Source organism: Myxine glutinosa, chromosome 9, assembly GCF_964187855.1.
Source record: "Myxine glutinosa chromosome 9, kmMyxGlut1.1, whole genome shotgun sequence".
NCBI classification, from domain to species: Eukaryota; Metazoa; Chordata; class Myxini; order Myxiniformes; family Myxinidae; genus Myxine; species Myxine glutinosa.
The window spans coordinates 21,741,284-21,765,305 of record NC_136269.1 but is presented as its reverse complement, the minus strand read 5'-3'; the positions used below and the strand labels follow the sequence as shown (position 1 = coordinate 21,765,305).

Below are 24,022 nucleotides of genomic sequence, written 5' to 3'. Positions count from 1 at the left end.
TCGGTCCCCATAGACTGGCCCTTTCCCTCTTCTCTCTCTCTCTCTCCTTCTCTTTCTTTCTCTATTCCTCCCCCCCCCCCCCAAATCTCTCCCCCCTCCCTCTGTCCCCCCCCCTCTCTCTCCTCCTCTCTCTTTCTCTTTCTTTATTTCTCTCCCCCCTCTCTTCCCCCCCCCCCTCTCCCACCTCTCTCTCTCCCTCTCTTTCTCCCCCTCTCTCTTCCTCCCTCTCTCTCCTTCTCTCTCTTTCTTTCTCTCTCTCTCCTCCTCTCTCTCCCTCTCTCTCCCTCTCTCTCCCCCCTCTCTCTTCCTCCCTCTCTCTCCTTCTCTCTCTTTCTCTTTCTTTCTCCCCCACCTCTCTCTTCCTCTGCCTCCCCTTCTCTTTCTTTCTTTCTCTCTCTCTCCCCCCTCTCTCTCCCTCCCTCTCTTTCTCTCCCCCCCCCCCTCTCTCTCCCTCTCTCTCCCTTCCTCTTTCTTTCTCTCTCTCCCCCCCCCCCCATCTCTCTCCTTCTCTCTCTTTCTCTTTCTTTCTCTCTCCCCTCCCCCCCCTCTCTCTCCCTCTCTCGCCCCTTCCCTCTTTCTCTTTCTCTCTCTCCCCCCCCTCTCTCTCCCTCTAACTCTGTCATGGCGCTGACTTTGTGAAGGCAGGGTACACCATCCTGGATATGGGGGATCTCTGGGTTGCTCCTGCGAGATCGATCGGCTGTCCGTGCTGCGGGCTTGTTCGAGAGAACTGGCCGGGGCTATTCAACAACAACACCAACGACCCCGATTGAGGTTCCATAGCAAAATTATGCCAATGTGCTCACAATTCTCGTGAAAGGTTTGGAAAGCTAACAGTTGTCGGAAGGCCAGAATGACGGTGTTTGTTTTTATTTTTTTGGGACACCTCTTGAATGACAATCTTTTGTTCCTTTTGTTCTTCTTTTCCAATTTGTACAGTCCACAGTCTGCATCAGAGATACCTGCAACACAACTTCGCAAAGAATGCAAGGTCCTATTAAGGCCGAAATCGAGGTGTCAACCAGTGCTGAAGTGAGAACGCTTTCTTCTATTTCTGATCCGCATCCCACACTCACGCAAACATTGCTCGTTCGCAATCTTGGAGCCCAGATTCAAATCAAATGAATGATATGTACATTGCGTACTCATCTCAAATCAATTTATTCAAATGTACATTGATGCCATTTAATGTCCTTATCCTGCACCTCATTTATACAAAATGAATGCTCAACCAACGTTTTAAAGAAACACAAAGGTAAAGTTGGGAACAAGATGCTGTGAGAAGTTTAAAGTTTACTTTCTTGAGGAGGTTTTGAAACTTTATTTTTGTTGTTGTAGTTTTATTTCACTTAATCAAGTGTCAGCATTAAACATTTTGAAAATTACAAGATTTGGAATGACCGGGCAAGGGGGGAACTCTGACTGTCACTGACAGGCAATGGTCAATGTGAGGCTTGAAGGGAGATGTGCAGAAATATAATCAAGATTTAAATGATTAGATGATTTAAAATCAACTACACCACATTAAACCAATATTACTGGAGTTTTGCAGTACGCAGCTATAAACGAGGGGTTTGCAGGATGACGTAGAGGTACTTACTCACACTTGCCTCGGACCTGTATAGCCTGGTTTGAATCCCGGCCCAGCTATAAACTGTCCCCCTGGTGTTTTGTCGGCAGGGTGAGGGACCAATGTGTGCACCATCCCTCTGATGGATGTGAGGCCGGAGGACCGGTGAGTTGGCACTGGTAATTGGTGGACATTCAAGACACCAAGGTGTCCTTCACGAAGGCTATGCTAGTTATCCCCCCCTCTTCTCCCCTCCTGCCGGGTACTTCCCCCCCCCTCTTCTCCCCTCCCCCCTCTCCTCCCCTCCCCCCCTCACCTCCCCTCCCCCCTCTCCTCCCCTCCCCCCCCATTCCCCTCCCCTCCCCCCCGTTCCCCTCCCCTCCTCTTCCCCCTCCCCTCCCCTCCCCCGCCCGGCAATGCTTTGAATTACGTGGTGGTGAGGTGTTTTGAATTACGTGGTGGTGAGGATTTTTTGAATTACGTGGTGGTGAGGTGTTTTGAATTACGTGGTGGTGAGGTGTTTTGAATCACGTGGTGGTGAGGTGCTATGAATTACGTGGTGGTGAGGTGTTTTGAATGACATGGGGGTGAGGTGTTTTGAATTACGTGGTGGTGAGGTGTTTTGAATGACATGGGGGTGAGGTCTCGCGAGCCGCACAAGAGCTGGATAAGAGCCGTGTGCGGCTCGCGAGCCGCGGGTTCGCCACCCCTGATCTAGAGGGTCTAAAATGCCTAAAGAGGACTTAATGGTCTTACGCGGTCTACTAGTCTAAAGGTTTGATGGGGCCTAAAGGTCCAAAGGGTACCTTCCAATAGTAGTTGTGGTCTATAGTGTCTATAGTATTAAATGGTTTTCAGGGTTGAGGGTAAAAGGACTAAAAAGGACTATCCCCTCCCTGCCACCTCCTTCCTCGCCCCCCAACCCCCATCCCAACTCTCTGTCCTCCCACCCCCCTTTCTTTCCCGTTCTTTAAAGCAAGAAGCTATTAATGACATGAAGAGGTTAAAATTGAATCAAGAGGATAAATTAAATTATGATCGAGATCAAATTAAATTAAGAGGTTTAAATTAAACAGCAACGAGACCCCTTGTGTTGTGCGAGAATCTCGCGATATGTGATGGCCACACAAACATGGATTAGATTTTGAGTTAATTAACTTGGGTTTAACCCTGGTGTTGGGCTAGCGGCTAGGGTGCCGGCTTAGGATCCTAGGATCCTGGGTTCTAACCCTGGTGTTGGGCTAGCGGCTAGGGTGCCGGCTTAGGATCCTAGGATCCTGGGTTCGAATCCCGGTCGATCGCTGAATTAACGCCAGGGAGATTGACTCAGCCTGTCATCCTTCCGAGGTCGGCTAATTTGAGTACCAGTTCACTGGTAATTCCCTGTTTGTCGTTAAAGGCGGCAAAAAGTGTTGGTGTCAGGAAGGGCATCCGGCCGTAAAACATTGCTTCAAAAAGGGGACCCAAAAAAAAACAACAACAACAACAACAACCACTGTTCCCGAAAAAGGCCAACCCCCGCTTGCAGGGAAAAATGGCCTCTAAAGGTGGTTATTATATATATATATAACTAATTAATCTCACCACCTGAATGGAAATTTTAAAATGGCTCCATGATATGTTTTGCTGCACTGACGTCATGAATCATCATGCTGAGTTTCAAAACGATCCGTTGAGCCACCTCGGCAGAGTAGGGAAGAATACGGAAAAATGTTAATGGACCCACGGACGGAAGCAAGGAAGGAAGGGCGGACTGACTGACTGAGGGACATTGTTATGGCGTTAACAGCTCATATCGAATTCGTCATAGATGAGAGAAAAAGGCCAATAAGTTGTTTCCCCCTCACCATGCTATCTTTTATAACCCTGTTTTGTCCATTTCTCGCAGGTGCTCGATCTTCTGCTTGCGGCAGCTTTAGTTTCAAATAGTGACCTGAAATGCAGAATGAATCCATCGGTGATTGTCCCGTATCCCACGATTGTTCACCCGAAGACCAACACTCTGGCCTTTCACCCTGGGAATGTGAGTGAGTGTGTGTCGTTGGTTGTTATCTCCATATACGAGTTACCGCTTGCAGAAGGTGGAGTGGAGCCCGCCCAGGTCTCAAAGTATCCATCTCAGTTTGTGTGTATGCACATATGTGTGTATAATATGTATAACATGTCACGAATAGTGTGTGTGTGAGTGTGTGTGAGTGTGTGTGAGTGTGTGGCTGAGTGTGTGTATGCCTGTATCTGTCTGTTTGTGTGTGCACGCATAATATGTGTGTATAATATGTATAGTATGTCACATATAATGTGTGTGTGTGTGTGTGTGTGTGTGCACCTGTCTCTGTATGTGTGTGACTGCCTCTGCCTCTGTGTGTGTGATTGTCCCTGTCTCTGTGTGTGCCTGTCTGTGTGTGTGTGTGTGTGTGTGTGATTGTCTCTGCCTCTGTGTGTGTGACTGTCTGTGTGTGTGTGATTGTCTCTGCCTCTGAGTGTGTGACTGTCTGTGTGTGTGTGTGTGTGTGTGTGTGTGTGTGATTGTCGCTGCCTCTGTGTGTGTGACTGTCCCTGTCTCTGTCTCTGTGTGTGTGCCTGTCTCTGTGTGTATGTGACTGTCTCTGTCTCTATTTGTGTGCCTGTCTCTGTCTCTGTATGTGTGTGCCTGTCTTTGTATGTGTGTGACTGTCTCTATGTGTGACTGGTAGCTCATCCGGCTGCCAAACCATGTGAACTATTATGTCAAACTTAAACTTCATTCCTCGTGGCTCGCCGTTTGGAAGCTCCCCTGTAGAAATAATCACTGCCCACAGTTATAATTGGCAGTCATTGGGATCGTCTAGCCAGAAATATAGTTTGATAGAAATGACGAAAGAGGATGGCATGGTCCTTGGAATGTTTGGTGTGGGATGGCATTTGTCATAGGATGGCATCGTCATGAGAATGTGTGGCATAGGATGGCATCATTATTGGAACGGGCATCGTTCGGTGCCCGGAATAACTGCTCGCAGTTATAAGCGGCAGTTCTAGTTATTATTCTCACCGTCGGTCCAATATGCAATCATTGTTGAATCCACTTCATGACGACATCTAATTTTAATGTGCACATTCTGACACTGAATTCTGTTTTGTTGACAGAAAAAAAAACTTGCAAAGTTCAGAGAAACTCTCTGGATAATTCCATCACCGAAGACGATGACAAAAGTAAGTGATTTTGAAAAGTTTTGCCTGACTTACTCAAGCTTGCTTCAAGTTTTACAAAATGTTTATTTTCATTTAAAATCCGTGATACATAAAATAACCAGCACAAAGAGCAACATCAAAAGAGCAAGCGATGATGGATGATACCATTGCATAGTATCGACTATGGAGATTAGAGGTTCAAAAGGTCAAAGATCTAGGACACGAGTGCTTATTCTAAAATCTCTGTCACGCTCTTTTGAGGACCATGTCTTGTTGTAAGAATAACCAAGCAAGAATATCTTTTTGCAGTTATTAAGTGGAATGTAACTCAGTGATGTAATGGTGAGAACATCGAGTTTGAGGCTGAGTGCTCGGTGGTCCAAACCCCATCTGAATCATACCAAAGACTTTTAAAATGGCACTTGCTTGCTTGATGATTAGTATTTAAAAGGACTAGTACACCAGTTCCCTACGGGAGCGGCAGGAACGGTCATTCCTCTCTGGGGTCTAAAGATTACAGTAGATCTACAGTCGTGGCCAAAAATATTGGCACCCTGGTACTTTTTTCAAATAACTCACAATTATTTCTAAAATTAAGTTGAACTTGACAAAAGTATTTGGTCTCCACAATTCTTTATTTCACTGTTAATATTACAGAACCTTTGTTTTTGATTCAGAACTTAATATATCCCTTTAAATCAGAAAATAAAAAGAAATGGCATTGACAAAATTATTGACACCCTGGACTTGATATTTAGTAGCACAACCTTTGGACAAAATAACTGCAGTCAAGCACTTCCTGTGCAGCCTGGTGTTGGCTTCGCGGTTAGGGTGCCGGCTTGGGATCCCAGGATCCTGGTTTCGAATCCCGGTCGATCGCTGAATTAACACCAGGGGGGTTGACTCAGCCTGTCATCCTTCTGAGGTTGGCAAATTGAGCACCAGTTCACTGGTAATTCCCTGTGTGCTGCAAGAGGTGACTAACAGAGTTGGCAGCAGGAAGGGCATCTGGCCATAAAAAAATTGCTTCAAAAAGGGGACCACGATGCCCGAAAAAGGCCAACCCCTGCTTTGCGGGGAAAAAAAGCCTCTAAAGGTTGTTAAAGCACTTCCTGTAGCCATGAATGAGCTTCCTACACCTCCACTGGCAGTTTGTGCCACTCTTGTGCAAACTGTTCCAGTTCTCCCAGATTTGAAGGGTGCCTTCTCCCAACTGCTGTTTTCAGATCTCTCCACAGGTGTTCAATGGGATTTAGTTCTGGACTTATTGCTGGCCACTTCAGAACAGTCCAGCGTTTTGTCTTGAACCATTCCTGGGTGCTTTTTGAAGTGTGTTTGGGGTCATTGTGCTGCTGCAAGACCCATGACCTTTGACGAAGACCCAGCTTTCTGACATTGGGTTCAACATTGTGCTCCAAAATGCCAGTGTAAACTCCTGATTTCATGATGCCATGCACACATTCAAGGCACCAAGTGCAGAGGAAGCACAGCAACCCCAAAACATCACTGAACCTCCTCCAGGTTTGACTGTAGGGAAGGTGTTCTTTTCTTTGAAGTCTTCATTTTGTTTTCTGCAAACACAGAGATTATGTTCTTTCCCAAAAAGCTCTAATTTGGTCTCATCTGTCCACAGAACATTCTCCCAGAAGGATTTTGGCTTGTTCAGGTGTGTTTTGGCAAACTCCAGTCGGGCTTTCTTATGTCTCTCTCAGTAGTGGGGTCCTTCTGGGTCTCCTACCATAGAACCCCCTTTCATTGAGTTGGTGACGGATGGTGTGAGTTGAAACTGTCGTACCTTGAGTCTGAAGGTCAGCTTGAATCTGTTTGGCAGTTGATCGAGGTGCTTTCTCCACCATTCAAAACAATCCTTCGCTGCAATCTTCGATCAAGTTTTCTCTTGCGGCCACGTCCAGGGAGGTTGGCTACAGTTCCATGGGCCTTAAACTTCCTGATAACGTTGCGTACGGTGGACACGGGAACATCAAGGCCTCTGAAGATGGGCTTGTCGCCTTGAGATTGTCCATGTTTGGCTACAATATTGTGTCTGACCTCCTCAGACAATTCTCTGGTTTTCTTTCTTTTCTCCATGCTCACTGCGGTACACACAGTGACACAAAACAGCAGAATGACTCCTTTTCTTCATTTAAACTGGTTGAATGAGTGATTTTTATATTGCAGGCACCTGCAACTTACCATAGGTGAGTTCAATTCCAAAGTAAAGGAGAATCACCTGCTTGAAATCTAATTATTTCTAACAACTTCCAAAAGGTGCCAATAATATTGTCTGGGCCATTTTAGGATTTCTGTGTGGAATAAGCTAAGATTTAATAGTTTTTTCAGCTTTTTTGTTTTGTTCCACTGTAAGCCAAAGAAATACAAATGTGGAAACCAAAATATTTTTAATTTCAACAATTTTCTGGAAGAAATAGTGCATTATTTGAACAAAGTGCAAGGGTGCCAACATTTTTGGCCACGACTGTATGGTCGGTCCTCAAGCACATCAGGGGTGTGTTCATTTACCAAATTTCTTGGACAGCGCTCACCAAGTGGCTTAAGTCTTTTCTTTTCAAAACCGTTGCTGAGGAACGCATGGCTTGGCAAGCACTGGCTAGCTGCTTGGAAACTAAACACATCCCAGGTTTCCTCCCTTTCATTTTCGTGTTAAACAGCAGGAATGACTGTTTCAAAAGGTAATCATACGTGTTTGCAGTTTATAATATTTTCACTTCTAGTTGGGGTGCTCCCACCAAAACGGCACGATAAGCTATTTATACACGTTAACATGGCGTTTGTTCAAGGAGGAAAAAACCCTTGGAGAGATGGGATATTATTAGTATTGTTTTGTAAGAGCATTAATATTAGGCTATTATATTTAGTGTTGTTGTTGCATTTGTTATTAGACTTTCACTGTTTACCGTTTAAAATCGTCATGCTAAAGCTATCCGAACACGGATATACACTTTAACATGCAACCCCCTTTGCGGGGAAAAGTCTCTTGGGGAGAGGGGCAAATTCAGTCGCTGCAACCTTCATTTTGTGACCCTTAGTCCTCCTGTCTTGTTTGGTTGAGATTGTATAAGTAAAGACCGAATGTATCGCAGTCAAAAATCCTCAGACAGACAGACATCAAATTGCGTATTTTAGTGTGGTCGAGCACGGATGGACAAAACAATGCTGTGAATTCAATCGCAAAGCACCAAGTATAACCTGTACGAAGGCATTGCTTCGGTAGCACACGTCGGGATCACATGGACGTCAGGATCACAATCCACTCGGCAAGAAAGTGAAAACTGCATCACCATACGAATCATTGACGCATTGAATAAGTGCAGTGCAGTGTATGCAGAGTGCAGAAATATGGGGTTAAATTGAGAATCCTACAAATTGGTTGCTGTATGTAACGTGGAAAAGTCACCCGTTAACTTTATATGATGATCAAACTCGATGTTTGGCGATCCAGGCAATAGCTTGAAAGTAAAAAAGGGAGCAGAGTTTGGAGAGCAATAAGGCAGGGGTCTTTCAATCAGAGAGTGGTTAAAGCATGGAATATTGTCGCTTGAGAGGTAGTGGCAACAGAAACAGTACAAACACCAGACCAAATACAGCATTGGCGCCCTCATGAGGACCCGAATAAGTAAAGATGGAGTCATCAGAAGGAATCTGGATAGGATTTGGGTTTTCGCTGGGGGGGGGGGTGGGGGGGGGGGTTTTGTATACAGAGTCGAGGCTCGTGAAAGAGCTAACATTTATCAAACAAACAAATCAAACAAACAAGCAAACAAAGTATATAAAAAAGGGGAGCGGTCGACAAGATGGGGAGAGAAGGGGACGAAGCACACAAACACAACATTTGAGAGCAGGGACATCGGGAGATGTTTTTGGAGGGAGAGGGCCTGGGGGGAGGCTGGATAGGTATAAAACGCAAGGACACCAAGGACTTCCAGGAAAGAAGTCAAAAGTCACCTCAAAAAAGTGGATTTGGGGTGAAATTAGCGGGGGTAGAAAAGATCAAGGTTTTGGATTGGGGAAGATAAGACATGGTGGTGAACAGCCGTTTTAAAGACCTGGAGGGAGGAGTGCGATTGAAGAGAGTGAGGGAGTTTGTTCCAGAGGCGGGAGAAAAGAGGAATGAAGGAGTGAAGGTGAGCAGAGAGTCTTGATTTTGGCAGTTTAACCACAAGAGGGTTGCAGGCAGATCTTGTGCGACCTGCAGGAATATTTGGGGGACAGAGCCCAGAGAGAGCTGGGAGAGCAAGGCCAGAGAGGAGTCGGTAGAAGACGGAAAGACTACCAACCTGCCTGCGGTGATTAAGTGAAAGGCCCTCGGAGATAGCGTCATCGCGGGAGATTCCAATGATTCTGAACGCTTTGGTTTCAACAGCGTGAGGACGAGCTAGGTGTGAGGCAGGAGCACCAGCCCAGAGGGGAGAGCAGTATTCCATTGAGCTGCAGATGAAAGCCTTGTATGTGGTGAGGAGCTGAGGTGTGCCAAGGAAGGACTTCGCACGACGGAGGATGCCCAGTCGGCGACTGGCTTTGGAGGCCAGCTTGGAAATGTGGTTTTCCCAGGAAAGATCATGGCAGATAGTGAGACCCAAAAGCTTGAGTGACAGAACTTCTTGGAGAGGATTATTCAGAAAGTAGATGGGAGGGTTGTCCAGTCGGTCTTTTCGGAGAGTCATCGTAAGAGTGTGAGATTTGTCAGGATTGAAAGACATGTTCCACTTGTTTGCCCAGTCTGTGATTTTGTCCAGGTCTGCAGAGAGTGAGGAGGCTGCAGACTGCCGATCTGAGGGATGAGGAATGGAGCGGCAGAGAGTGGAGTCATCAGCAAAGAGATAGAGAGGATTTTCAAGAGAGTCAGAGAAATCATTGATGAAGACCAGAAAAAGCACAGGGCCCAGAACACTGCCTTGGGGAACTCCAGCCTGACCAGGAAGAGGAGATGAGAGAAACCCATTCAGGGCCACACGTTGACTACGACTAGAGAGGAAGTCCGCCAGCCATGCGTGGAGATTTCCATGGATACCAAAGGAGGAGAGTTTGGTGAGCAGAGCGGGGTGCCAGACCGTATCGAAGACACGTGATATGTCGAGGGAGACAGCTCTAATTTCCTGTTTGGCATTGAGGACCTCCATCCATTGTTGAGACAGCAGAAGCAGCATGTCCAGAGTAGAGTGACCTAGTCTGAAACCAAATTGATGATCAGAGTTCAAGCCATTGGAGAAGAGGAAAGATTTCGTATCCGAAGCAATGATGGATTCCATGACTTTGCTGATAATTGGAAGAAGGCTGATTGGTCTGTAGTTGCTAGGATCAGTTTTTGCACCTTTTTTGTGCAAAGCGGTGATGTTGGCTGATTTCCAAGCAGATGGCAGTTGACCTTTAGCAAAAGAGAGGGTGAAGAGAACAGAGAGAGGGAGTGAAAGAGCGGAAGAACAGGATTTTAGGACCCGTGGGCTGATGCCGTCAGGTCCAGTTGCAGAATCAGAGTCAAGGGTTGACAGAAACTTTTCCACCTTGTCAGGAGGAAAAGACACGGAGTCCAGGAGCAGCTGGGTACGACTGGGTATGGTGGGTACAGAGAGGGATGGGTTTGGGACACAAGATTTAGATGCAAACACAGAGTTGAGGCATTCAGCTTTTTCACGTGCGGAGTCAGCTGTGTCGCCGTTTGAGGTAAGGGAGGGGATGGAGGGGGAACAAACACCAGAAACAGATTTGACCAGATGCCACCAGGATTTGGAAGAGGGAGACAGATAAGAGAGTTCGGTCTTGACAACGGAGAGATATTGTTTCCTGGCTATCCTGAGGGTGGACACACACTTGTTTCGGGCTTTGTGAAAGGAAATGAGATTTCCTTCCGTTGGATTTGCTTTCCAGGAGACGAAGGCAAGTTGTTTCCGGGCAACAGCCTCACCACAAGATTCCGTGTACCATGGACGGGAGGAAGGGTATGACAACTGAAGACGAGATGGGATAAATCTGTGCATGAGAGAGAGCAATTTACTTTGGAAGAATTCCCAGGATGAGTTGATGTCAGAGGTGGTAGAGATGGGAGACCAGTCCAGATGATTGATGGCTGCTTGAAGACCGTGCCAGTTGGCCTGAGTGAAATGCCAGACTCGTCGACGCTGAGCAGGCTCCCTGAGAATGGTCAGAGAGATGTCCACTTTAACAAGGACATGATCAGATGATCCGATTGGAGCAGAAGAAGAGCAGCAGACATTTTCAGGGAAGTTAGTCATAACCAAGTCCAGAAGAGAAGATGCTCCGTTGACTGAGATCCAGGTCGGGAAATTGACAGATTGTGTCAGTCCCAGTGAGTCGCAGAAGTCCTTTGCTGAGGAGCCATGGCTGGTGAGAGAGGTACCCACACCCAGCCAACTCGCATGGTGACAATTGAAATCACCACATATGAGGAAGAGAGATTTGGGATGAGTAGATAGAAGTTGGTCCATATTATCAGACAGCAAGATGTAGATGGAGTCATCACTGTTTGGTGGACGGTACAACACACATATGAACAAGAGGTGGGAGCGAAGGGGAAGCCGTAGCCAGAGGTATTCCTGGGGGTGAGGTGGAGAGAGTGCAGTGCAGGGCGAGTGAGGAAGAGAGTTTTTGATAAAGATAGCAACCCCACCTCCAGGACGAGGCTCAGGTCTATCATACCGGAGGAGGGAGTAACCCGGGAGAGATACTAAGGAATCAGAGACATCATGAAGGAGGAAACTTTCTGTTAAGCAGATCACGTCTGGTTTGACAGAAGCAACCTGTATGGAGAGATCAGTTAAGTTTGAACGAAGGCCCCGGATGTTTGAGGTCCATACCGTTAATGAAGAGGAAGGGGGAGCATCGGATACAGAACAGGGGGGAGGAGGGGTAGGGTAAGATGTGGAAGAGGTGGAAGAGGTAGGGAGAGCTGTTGAAGGTGTGTCAGAGATTTCAGAATGGCTCGGAGAAAGGGAAGGATGGGGCGGACAAAAGGTTTGATGGTGATTAGGTAAGGCACAATGAGGTGAAAGGACGCTTTGAGGAGGGGGAGTGAGAGGGGGGAAATTGAGAAGAAATGAGGGTGGGGAGATTTGAAGGGGGGGGCTAGGGGGGAGTTTGGGAGGGAAGGGACAAGGGGAGGGATTTGAAAGGGATGGGATATGGGGGAGATTTGGAGGGGAGGGGTGAGGGGGTAGTTTAGGAGGGAGGGGGCAAGGGGGGAGATTTGAAAGGGATGGGTGATGGGGAGGATTAGGAAGGGAGGGGAAAGGGGGAAGATTTGAAAGGGATGGGTGATGGGGAAGATTTGGAGGGGAGGGGTGATGGGGAAGATTTGGAGGGGAGGGGTTATGGGGAAGATTTGGACGGGAGGGGTGAGATTGGATTTTAGAAAGTGTACGATTAATGGGAAACGAACATTTATTGCAAAATGAGTTTCTTGTGACCTTCGAGTCAAAAATACGTTTAAGGACGCTGGATGGAGGATGGAGTGCAGGAGAGTTTAGGGAATGTAGAAAAAAGGCACTATAGGAGATGGAATTTTTTTTGGGATGAATAGATTTGGTGAGCAAGTCGAAAGCAGCCTTTTCAAGAAGAAGAAGAAAAAGGTGTTACAATATACGATGGAATACAGAACTTGAGGGGAAAGTGTAAACATTGTAAGGTTAATAACAGTGAAAACTATCTGGGGAAATGGGGGAGAAACACGTGGTCGAAGAACGAACGAACGAATGAACGAATGAGAACAAAGAATAAGAACAGAGAAGGAAATGTTTTTTTTTGTTTTCTTGGTTTTTTTGAGTTGAGATTTACACAAGGAAGTAGGCTATGGGGTGAAAAGACTGGGAAAACAGAGAACGAAAGTTATTGGAGCACAAACAACGGACCGCTGAGAGAAAAACAAAGCCTCAAGGTTGTACACTGTACAAGGCCTCAAGACACGACACGAATTAACACGATTTTCAATACAGGTATGAAAGATTTGCACCGAAAATCTTCCTCGGGACACAATATACGTACACACACCATAAAATAAATACAGTTATAACGAAAATACAAATGGGAACAATTACTTGACTTCGATTTCGATGGAGAGCGTGGAGAGCTGCGAATACACGAAACCTCGCCGGCAAGACCGGAAGCGGAAGTCCGAAGTCTGTTAATCGCTGTTAACCCAAAAACATATCCAGATGCAGATAAGTGAGCCTTACAAAAAGTAGTTTACAAGAGTTCACTTCTACATAGACAAAAAAGAGAAAAATGACCACAGTATGGTCACCAGCTGCGACGTGTAGAATCATGAGGATATCTGTTGCAATATGCGCTACCAAATTCGACCAGTCATTAAATTATACACGTGTTTTTGTCTTTCAGTTCTGGTCTTGTCCTTTGTTTTGCGATGCAACATGCTTCATCAACTGATTACATATAATGTATGGACGTGAATGTTATTTCTGTTCTGTTTTGGTCTGAGGTAAATGTCCATGCAACCGTATTTCACCGGTAAAGTGTGACCATATGCCAAGTCTCACACTGTGGTCGCTTCTTTGGTATTTCTCAATCCGCTGTATGTCTATTTGTATTGTGTACCTGCATACGCTGGGATTCTGCTGGTGGACTAAGCATCCCCGAGGCTCGGCCCCTGTGCAAATTGTTTTCATGTATATTTATGTTAATTACACCTAATTTGTGTCAAGTTCTGTGAAACGAGATTGATATGAAAACTTTCATGTTGTCTTTGTTGCTAAATTTATTCTGGTTTCTTCAAACAAATCCCGATTTTCGTCCGCGATGTTCTTACCTCATACCAACGCACGTCCGAGTGTATGCGCATGCGCTGTTCAAAAAGGCACCCCAACAACACGAACAACAACGCGGTCCTCTCATAGAGCTGCTCGTCGCAGCTAAAAAGAGAGAAAAGAAAAAGGAAAAATAAAGAGCGAAATAATGACTTCTACCTGCGCCAAAGTTTCTTATCCGCAATATATTCTTGTCGGGGGAGCGAGAAGAAGAATCGTTGTTAGGATCCTCTGCTGATTGGCCAATCGTGGTCATGTGTTGCGAGACATGAATGATTACATCTATGGTCATGTGTAATACCAAATAACGAGTCACTGCATTGTCGGTGGAGCGAGAAGAAGAATCGTTGTTAGGATCCTCTGCTGATTGGCCAATCGTGGTCATGTGTTGCGAGACATGAATGATTACATCTATGGTCGTGTGTAATACTAAATAACGAGTCATTCCACGACATTCTCAACTTCGTGAAGATGAAGCCTGTTCTCGGGAATGCCGCACCCCTCGCTAATTCCAACAAGCAGCGATTTGAAACATCTTTGCAGACGTTATTCAAATGTCCACCGTTGTTGTTTAATGATGCTTTTTAGACTTTAGAGGATCCATATTACCACAGTGTGTTTTTCTTCGCTGTCGAATGTGGTTTAACAAAGTGATTTGAAACCTGACCACACTCAATCACTAATTACAGCAGAACCGTTTTTTGGGGGGTTTTTTTGTATACAAGATCGAGGCTCGTGGAAGAGCTCACACTGATTACAAAAAGACAAACTGACACATAAAGCATAAAACATATGATAAAGGGAGCGGGAGACAAGATGGAGAGCAGGGACATCAGGAGATCTGTGGGAGGGAGAGGGCTTGGGGGAGGAGGCTTGGGAAGGGGGGGATGGGGGGTTGGGAGAGGTATAAAACACATGGACACAGCTCGGACTTTCAGGAAAGCAGTTGAAATTTCAAAAAAGTGGATCTGGGGTGAATTAACAGGGGTAGAAAAGATCAAGGTTTTTGGATGGGGGAAGATAAGAGATGGTGGTGAACAGCTGTCTTAAAGGCCTGGAGGGAGGAGTGAGATTGAAGAGTGAGGGAGTTTATGTGTGAGATATTATTATTATTGATATTATTATTTATTATTTTATTATTATTCAATATTATTATTTATTATTAGTGAGATTTTATTATATCGATATTAATATATAATATGATATTATTATAATATATTATTAATATAAATATGAGCGAGATATTATTATTCACCAAAACCGTTGTACTATGTCATAGACATAGAGTCTGCGACTCACGTGATGTAAGGCTAACAAAATAACATTGCTTTTAAAATTTTTCTTTTAAGTGGTCTTCCATGCAAATAAAACAACGTTTGGAGAACAAGGATCCTTTGGCGTATCCTCTGTTGAAATGGTAAGAATTATTTTTCTGTTGACATGTTTCCTTCAATTGTGATGATTTTTTTGAGTTTGTGTTAATTTTAAGAAGTGCATATGTTTCTCCCATATTGTCTTCCCCAATGATATGCAATTGCATTCATCAGCTGTTTTATGCACTTGGTGGTCATTTCCGTTGCAAGTAAGATGAGGCATTCGGGATGTATTCCTTTGTTTTTCTCCTGCAGGGTCATTGAAAGCGTCGGAATCCCAATCGTGAAACTTCCCGCCAGTCAGGTGAGTCGCTATCTGCAACATGCCCAAATATCATGGGTTTTTTTCCTCTGTGGACCAAGGTAAATAAATAGAGCTCAACAGCCAAGAGCATCTGGCAATAATTAATAAATGAACTAGAACGGCACTCAGTAGAGAGCATACCTCTACCTGGTTGGCCATATAACTCAATGGTGAAGAATCACTTTAAAAATTATACTAGCTGGATCCGGATCTTCACCAAAATTGAATCGATTCTTCCTTGGCACAAGCACAACCTCTCCACCCAGTTTCGTCCAAATCCGTCCACAACTTTTTTGAGATACCCTGCTATGTATCGTTTTTGGTCCGATCTCTCAATGGTGAAGAATCACTTTTAAAAAAAAATTCTCATATCGGAATCCATATTCCGATCTTCACCAAAATCGAATATATTTGTCCATGTCAGACACCCAATCGGTCCACCAAGTTTCATCCAAATCCATCCACAACTTTTTGAGATACCCTGCTATGTATAGTTTTTGGCCATATCTCTCAATGGTGAAGAATCACTTTGAAAATTCTAGGAGCCGAATCTGAATCCGGATCTTCATCAAAATCTAATTATTTTGTCCTTGTCACATTCGTTACATCTCTGCCAAATTTCGTCCAAATCCATCCACAACTTTTTGAGATATCCTGCTATGTATAGTTTTTGGCCATATCTCTCGATGGTGAAGAATCACTTTGAAAATTCTAGGAGCCGAATCTGAATCCGGATCTTCATCAAAATCTAATCATTTCGTCCTTGTCACATTCGTTACATCTCTGCCAAATTTCGTCCAAATCCATCCACAACTTTTTGAGATATCCTGCTATGTATAGTTTTTGGCCATATCTCTCAATGGTGAAGAATCACTTTGAAAATTCTAGGAGCCGAATCTGAATCTGGATCTTCATCAAAATATAATCATTTCGTCCTTGTCACATTCGTTACATCTCTGCCAAATTTCGTCCAAATCCATCCACAACTTTTTGAGATACCCTGCTATGTATAGTTTTGGCCATATCTCTCAATGGTGAAGAATCACTTTGAAAATTCTAGGAGCCGAATCTGAATCCGGATCTTCATCAAAATCTAATTATTTTGTCCTTGTCACATTCGTTACATCTCTGCCAAATTTCGTCCAAATCCATCCACAACTTTTTGAGATACCCTGCTATGTATAGTTTTTGGCCATATCTCTCAATGGTGAAGAATCACTTTGAAAATTATAGGAGCCAAATCTGAATCCGGATCTTCATCAAAATCTAATCATTTCGTCCTTGTCACATTCGTTACATCTCTGCCAAATTTCGTCCAAATCCATCCACAACTTTTTGAGATACCCTGCTATGTATAGTTTTGGCCATATCTCTCAATGGTGAAGAATCACTTTGAAAATTCTATGAGTCGGATCTGAATCCGGATCTTCACCAAAATCTAATCATTCCGTCCTTGTCACATACGCTACATCTCTGCCAAATTTCGTCCACAACTTTTTGAGATATTTTGTTCACAAACGGACAGACAAACGGCCAGACAGACAGACAGGGGTGAAAACATAACCTCCATCCAGCTTTGGTGGCGGAGGTAAAAAGTTGTTTTCTTCTACCGTATTCAAGTTTCTTATACCGTATTCTAAATACGCCAGTCTTGTTCTTGGTGAATTAAGCAATAGCTAAGCATGTACATGTAATGCTATGTGTTGCAAGTGTACATTTTGAATGACGAGGTTGCATTCGCCGGATTGGCTGACTGCCTTGACATCGTTGAGGTCATGGATCTACAGATATAGGCCCACAGCCGAGGTTGTTGACCCAGCGTTTGGAGAGATTCTGGGCTTACGGGATCATACTCTCTGTGACGAGCGGAGCTCAACGTGGGATTTGGGCTGTCGGAAAAGCTGTCACTCGCTTTTGGGTTGCTGTTGTTTATACATTAGGTGTACAACTATGTAATCCATTTCTGTTAAATTAATGATTATAATTGTTATGATGAATGCAAGAACAATGGGAGTACTGTGCAGATTTGATGATCATATTCTTATATTGTAATTTGTACTTTTTTGTCAAATGATTGATGAGGGGAAAGGAAAGACGTTGCACATTAATATTTATTCACTCCACCTTCGTCGCTCTCTTTCTCTCTCTCTCTTTGTTTTTTTTTCTCCATATCTCCCTCTTTCTCTCCCTCTCTCTGAACGTCTCTTTCTGTCAATCATTCCACAGGAACTTCTCTTCATGTCCACACGGCATCAGTTTTTGTTCCTCACTGCTCCAAGTAATACAGAAGCGAAATTTATTTCAGCAAGAAGGAAGTATGGGAGTGCCTTTGCCTTCCAGTAAGTATGGAGAGTTGATCTGTATTTTATATTGCATTTTAAAAACGTTTGCTCAAAAGTCAACACTTATTTTAATTATCGTCTCATCATAGACGACGACGACGACGACAGCTCGTCCCTACCGTACGTCACCCCCCCTGTTACCTACTCTACCCTTGCCCTTACCCCATATTTACAAAAATCTACACATTACCCTACACCTTACAAATCCGTCGCTATCTGTCTCGTCTTCCCCATATCTCCCCTATACCAAATTCGTCTTTACTCCCACTACTTCAAAATTTGCCATCACCAATTCATCATCAATCCTCATAAGGAGGGAGAGATGGAACAACAAAGCACAATGTCACACCCATGTCATGATGCGTCTCACATTCCAAACATTTGCACAATAAAAAGAATCAAAACATCCATGGCATGGTGTGGAGTTCTGCCACCTCAGGTGAGTGGATGTAGATGGTGCGAGGAGATTCTTAATCCTAACTATCTTCTAAATGACTTTAATACACTTTACACTACCCGGGGTCTTTCCCTGCAAAACCATTGGCAATCTTACTCTGTGCGGTTTTAAGAACCAAATTCCCATTGACCAAACTGTGGTGCTTCATCAATTTGGGGTCTCACTCCCCCGATTCAACTCCCTGTGCCCTTGCACAATTTCAGGACTGGGTCGTGTGGCTCTCCCAGCAGGTCTACCCACCTGCACACCTCCACCACTGCAGTTGCCTCCGAGCTTACCTGCTCCTTATCCTAACCTATCTACTGGGGAAGGCCCTCTGGCGCTCTCCCCACTCGGTGCCCTCTCTGGCACTGGGCTACCCGGGTCCATCCTCCGGATCCTCGGGCCCCATCCACAACTACCGGCTCCCAGAGCTCACCTGCGGCCTCACCTGGCCGACATCCTCACAGTGGTGGAGTGCCCAACCAACTACACACACTAACAGGCCACACGCCCAGCCATTTCCACGTCACTAATGCACCCATCCAAACTCAATTCTTCCACCACGCACCACAGATGCCAATATCCAACCACAATTTACCTGTACCCTCTACCTAACGCTTAAACTACCCTCCCCGGGTATTCGTGATAGGGTCCACTTTTCCCCCATTCGCACCTTCGCACCATCCACTCCACTCCACTGTTTCCACCATACTCACTCCATACCATCCATTCCATACTCCATATATTCCACTCAACCATTCTCCATACACCTGTAGTTGCACACCTGTGCAATCACTCCTCCTGGTGCTTCCTGCACCCTCCTTCCTCCCAGGACCATTTGGTCAACACAACACACATCACCATCACTCACTCATACACTGCTCCATACACCTGTTCAGTTGCACACCTGTGCAATCACAATTGTTCCTCACTCACTGCTCCATACTCTTCCACGCTCAATACAACTCACAATCACCTTCTCACAATACACTCCTGAGTACACCTCCAACACTCACACGGCATCATCTGACCTAACTACTCCCCTCTGAAACTCGCGCTTCCCAGTCGCCCCTTTAAACTATTGCGCTCCCTCGTCATTATAATCCAACTACCCTCTTTATGTCCCCAACTACCTGTCCAATGTTGCTTCCTAACCTTACCGTTACCTATGGTCATCTTCTCTAGATCCCTACACACTTTATCCTAACCCTCCCGGGCTAGTTTTCACTGCCAAACCCCATAGCTATTGCTCCTTTGCCCCCTCTGTGAGGGATGGCAGAGTTGCCATCCCATCACATCGGGTATCTTCCACTACCAATTTGGCCCATCCAATTTCAGCCAATCAAAATTTTCCAATTACAAATTCCCTATCCCTAACAAATGTCCTTTAACTCGAGCCTCGGTGCGTCTTTACATGCTCAGAACTTGGCTTCGCCAAGTCGAGCAGTGAAGGCGGGTGGTTCGTTGCCGGCGGTTGGATCCGTCCGGCATTCGGTGCAGGGAAGGGGGTTCGCTCATGCCGAGATCCCAAGGTCCACCTCGGCGCGGAGCCTTTCGGTCTCCTGCCTGATGACCCGATCTTGCCCTGCCGGAACGCCGCAACCAAAAGGGGTCGCCGTGTCGACCCTTCCTACCGGGCCGCCCGCTCCGCTGAGCGGAGCAAGGACGCAACCGTTCGGAGCGCGGCCCGGCGTGGATCGCGAACGGCGGTTCTTTCCAAACCGCCGTGGTTACGATCCCCGCTGGTTCCCGCTGCACACGAAGCCCGGCATACACCGAGGGCCCGCTTCGGCTACAGGTCGATCGAACTGCTATCCCGGTTACCGTCGATGCTCCACTTGCATGCTTACACCCCGCAGCCCGTTCCTTGCTCACACATCCAGCTGTCTCCATGCTCTTTGTCATTGCACCTTCTCTGACACACCCTCCAGGTTCACTCATAGACTTCGTCACACACCTGACCACCGCACACCTTGGCACACACTCGTCGTTCGTACACCTCACCAACACACCTCTTCGTGCCCCCTCCTCGGTCACCTCCTCTGTGACAACCACGGGTGTGCACTCACTTGCCGTCATCGGCCGGTGCAAGGTGATTGTGTATGCTTCCGGCAACCGCTACATGCGCCCCCCCCAGAATTAACTTGCACCGGGAGAGTGAGTTTGAGGGGGGTCTTGATGACCCGGCCGAAACGACCCCTTGTGATTCGTGTGGGGCTGGTAGGTGGCGTGGCGGTGGATGGTCGGGAGGGGGGCTTGGTTGACGGGGGACGGCCCCGCCGTGGAGGAAGGGCCAACCATGGAGGTTGGTCGAGGTCCAAATGGGCCGGTTTGAGGCGGTCCACGGAGATGTGGTCTGGTTCGCCGCCGATATCCACGATGAACGACTTGTCGTCCCTCTTCAGGACCCGGAAAGGTCCATCGTATGGCGGCCGGAGCGGTCCCCGGTGTGCGTCGTTACGGATAAAAACGTACTCCGCAGTGCGAAGTGCTGGGGGGACGTGGGGTTGGGGGCAGCCGTGATGGGACGTGGGCACGGGGGCGAATCTCCTGGCGGCGTCTTGGAGGACCGAGCGTTGGCGAGCCGCGGACCAGGGGCCGGTGGCGTCAGGGATGAACTCGCCCGGCACACGCAGTGGCTGGCCGTAGACCAGCTCAGCGGTGGAAGCCTGGAGGTCCTCTTTAGGGGCCGTTCGGAGGCCCAATAGGACCCACGGGAGCCTGTCGGCCCAACCGTCGTCCTGGAGGCTGGCCCTGAGAGCGGCCTTCATCGAGCGGTGGAACCGCTTGCACAAGCCATTGGCTTGGGGGTGGTAGGCCGTGGTGCGATGAAGCTTGACCCCCAAGGCCTGGGCGACCGCGCCCCAAAGCTCGGAGGTGAATTGCGGGCCTCTGTCGGAGGAGATGTCCGATGGGGCGCCGAAACGGGCAATCCAAGTGCCAATGAAGGCCTGCGCCATGTCGGCGGATGTTGTTGATGCCAGCGGGACGGCCTCCGGCCACCTGGTGGTCCTGTCCACCATCGTGAGGAGGTGGGTGAAGCCCCGCGAGGAGGGAAGGGGTCCCACCAGGTCCACATTGACGTGGTCGAAGCACCGCGCACGCACGTCGAATGGTGCCAACGGGGCCTGGGTGTGCTGGTGGACCTTCGCGCGCTGGCAGGCGACAGAGGCATTGGCCCAGTCGCGGACGTCTTTACGGAGCCCGTGCCAGACGAACTTCGCTGCCACGAGCTTCTGCGATGCCTTCCGGCCCGGGTGGGAAACGCCGTGGAGGGCGTCAAAAATGTGCTGCTGCCATCCGGTGGGCAGGATGGGGCGAGGTTGGCCCAGGGAAACGTCGCACAGGAGAACCGTGCCTGTGTCCTCGAAGGGGACGTTGGCTAACCGCAGGCCTGTGTCCGCTGTCCGGAGGGCGTGCACCGTGGGGTCGGCGGTTTGGTCGGCCGCCATGCGGGCAAAATCCACACCCAGGTGGACGGCGTTCGCGCCGGACCGGGAGAGGCAATCGGCCACAGCGTTGTCCTTGCATTTCCTTTCTGCTTTCATGCATTTCCTTCAGGGTCATTGATAAGGAGGTAATTGATCACTGTTTCCAGTCTTCTTCATTTTTCAAAACACCAATGACTAACTCGCATTGTCAAGTTTGTACACCTGCAAACATAAAAAGCCTGTTTAAAAGTAAAACATCAAATCATAAGTATCTGTTGGGTCATAAGATGTCATTAAATAGGTCAGGCAAGAAACTTCCTGAACACCACTTCCAGTTACATTTTTGTTGTTCCGTTGCTGTTAATCAAATTTGAATGTTATTAATCAGATTTACAATTTTTTTTAGACGTTAAATACCTGTACTTGTTTTCTCTAATTCATCAAAATGCAGTACCTGCAGTGATATGTACAGATTATTTGCTTGGTGACTGCTGTGTTTTATTTCTGATGTTAACTGTTTCTGCCCTCCAGTGGATCATCTTTTGGGAAGTTGCATTCCATTATTCACCAAGGTCTGTTGGTCAAGTCTTACACCCGACAGCGGGTAAGTACGTCATGACGTGAGTAGTTTGCAATATTCTTGTGAAAGGCAGATTCGCGTGTTTGTTTGTGGACGTAACTACAATGGCTGTTCTGGAAGCTTTGACACCCATGTTAAAGAGGTGCTGTTTGAGATTGGTGAAAATAATCCACAGGGTTTTCCCCAGTAATAAAGCCCAATTCAAAGAAGTTTCATAAACTGGAAAACAATGGAACAGAACAATGGAACAGAGAGGAGAAAGGACAGCAAGGCCTCCATCCTGCCCAGACTGAGTGAGAAGCAGACATTGAGGCTCTACCCTTTGCTGAAAGATGACATTTTTCAGTACAAGGTAGAGTCTCAACGTTAATAAAGGGAGAGTCAGCTTCACCAGCCTGAATTGGGGAAAAATATTCTGTTTGGATTTCCATTGTATTTTTTGCATACTTATTAGATAAAATGGTTCAAAGAGGACTTGGTGGACAATACCAAGCATCCTTCAGACCAAGACAGGTTATGGCTGATCACCAAGCTATGGAGCTCTCATTGAGCCTCACCTCACCTATACTGTGCCTCACCTATACTGTGCCTCACCGAGAGATAGAGGGTAGCCGTAGCCAGAGGGTAGCCTATGATTCGCCATTCAATCCTTATGGAATGAGCTAGTGAGAGTGTGGGACTTTAATGCGTTGAATTCCATGTTCTAATTCGTGAATATGTCGTTATTTTGTTCAGACAGGCATACACGAGTGACACCATTTAGTCTTGCAGTTGAAGGTATGATGAACATACTTGCACATGATGGAGTGGTTTACAAAATTGGGTGCAGTGTATTTTTCAGGAAAGCAGAAAGGTCATTGTTTATAGTCACAGGTCTACAATAGCTTCGCATTGCTGTTGTTGTTCATGGGGTTCTTGGTGGCGGTTAGAGGGCGAGAGGGAGAGACAGAGATAGAGAGAGAGAGACCGAGACTGACCGACCGACCGAGACTGACCGATCGACCGAGACTGACCGACCGACCGAGACTGACCGACCGACCGACCGAGACCGACCGACTGAGACTGACTGACCGACCGACCGACCGAGACTGACCGACCGACCGAGACTGACCGACCGAGACTGACCGACCGAGACTGACCGACCGAGACTGACCGACCGACCGACCGAGACTGACTGACCGACCGAGACTGACCGACCGACCGAGACTGACCGACCGACCGAGACTGACCGACCGACCGAGACTGACCAACCTTACAAGGTTGACCACTTGGAGCATCCTAGACTGTCTCGTGCCACCATTTATATTGAGGCTACCAAAAATAGTCATGGAGATGTAAAAGAGGTAAGGAAAGGGAAATCTGCGTATCATCCTTTTAATTCGTTTTTTGCCTTAACAAGGTGTTTCTTAAGCCTGCTACATTGGGGTTCCGTGAAATTGTGGTCACTGGGTCGGCAAATAATACACCTTGCCGTTTCAATAAAACCATGTAGATCAGAAAAATGATCTTTTATTTCAATATATCTTTTTCTAAAAGTCTGGTTCAGAAACTTGAGTATTTGCTATGGTAAGACGTTGGAATCACTGTATGTGGGGAATTCCTTAATGTCATCGGATTCCTCCTCAGACATGTCAGAAACACTATCTGTGACCCCTGGCTCTTGAGACTACAGAATACTTTGTAAGGTGTGCAGGTGTCATCCTGCCCTGTTTCTGTCGGAACAGGTTGAGGGAGAGGTTCTACCAGAACCCCAGGTAATGTGGGGGAGGGGGGGGGGGAGGGTGGTCGTGTGTTCTGCAACCTGTTGCACAATTTGAGGTTCTTCCTCGGGACAATTATTGTGCTCATGTACATTTTCTAAATTGGCCGGTACAACGACTATTTGATTTGAATGATCGCCGTCAGGTGCGTTGGAACACTGAGGGGTCGAAATTTGCTCTTTTGCCCCCCAGTCGAGTCTCGACCCGACTCATCATAATCCGCACAAGGATTTAACGTAGTTTGCACTCCAACGTCATCTGGA

General features: G+C 46.8%; 1 protein-coding gene across 1 annotated transcript in view; it reads left to right on the top strand.

Moving 5' to 3' along the window:
• Nucleotides 1-550: 550 nt before the first annotated feature.
• Nucleotides 551-24,022, top strand: part of LOC137434744 (protein mono-ADP-ribosyltransferase PARP6-like) — a 36,818-nt gene continuing 13,346 nt past the window's right edge. The window contains exons 1-8 of the mRNA XM_078785080.1: nt 551-1,032; nt 1,681-1,735; nt 3,459-3,593; nt 4,694-4,759; nt 14,880-14,947; nt 15,159-15,207; nt 17,434-17,546; nt 21,951-22,023. Coding sequence (XP_078641206.1) covers nt 854-1,032; nt 1,681-1,735; nt 3,459-3,593; nt 4,694-4,759; nt 14,880-14,947; nt 15,159-15,207; nt 17,434-17,546; nt 21,951-22,023 — 738 coding nt within the window. The 5' untranslated portion in view covers nt 551-853. The remainder of the gene's footprint in view (nt 1,033-1,680; nt 1,736-3,458; nt 3,594-4,693; nt 4,760-14,879; nt 14,948-15,158; nt 15,208-17,433; nt 17,547-21,950; nt 22,024-24,022) is intronic.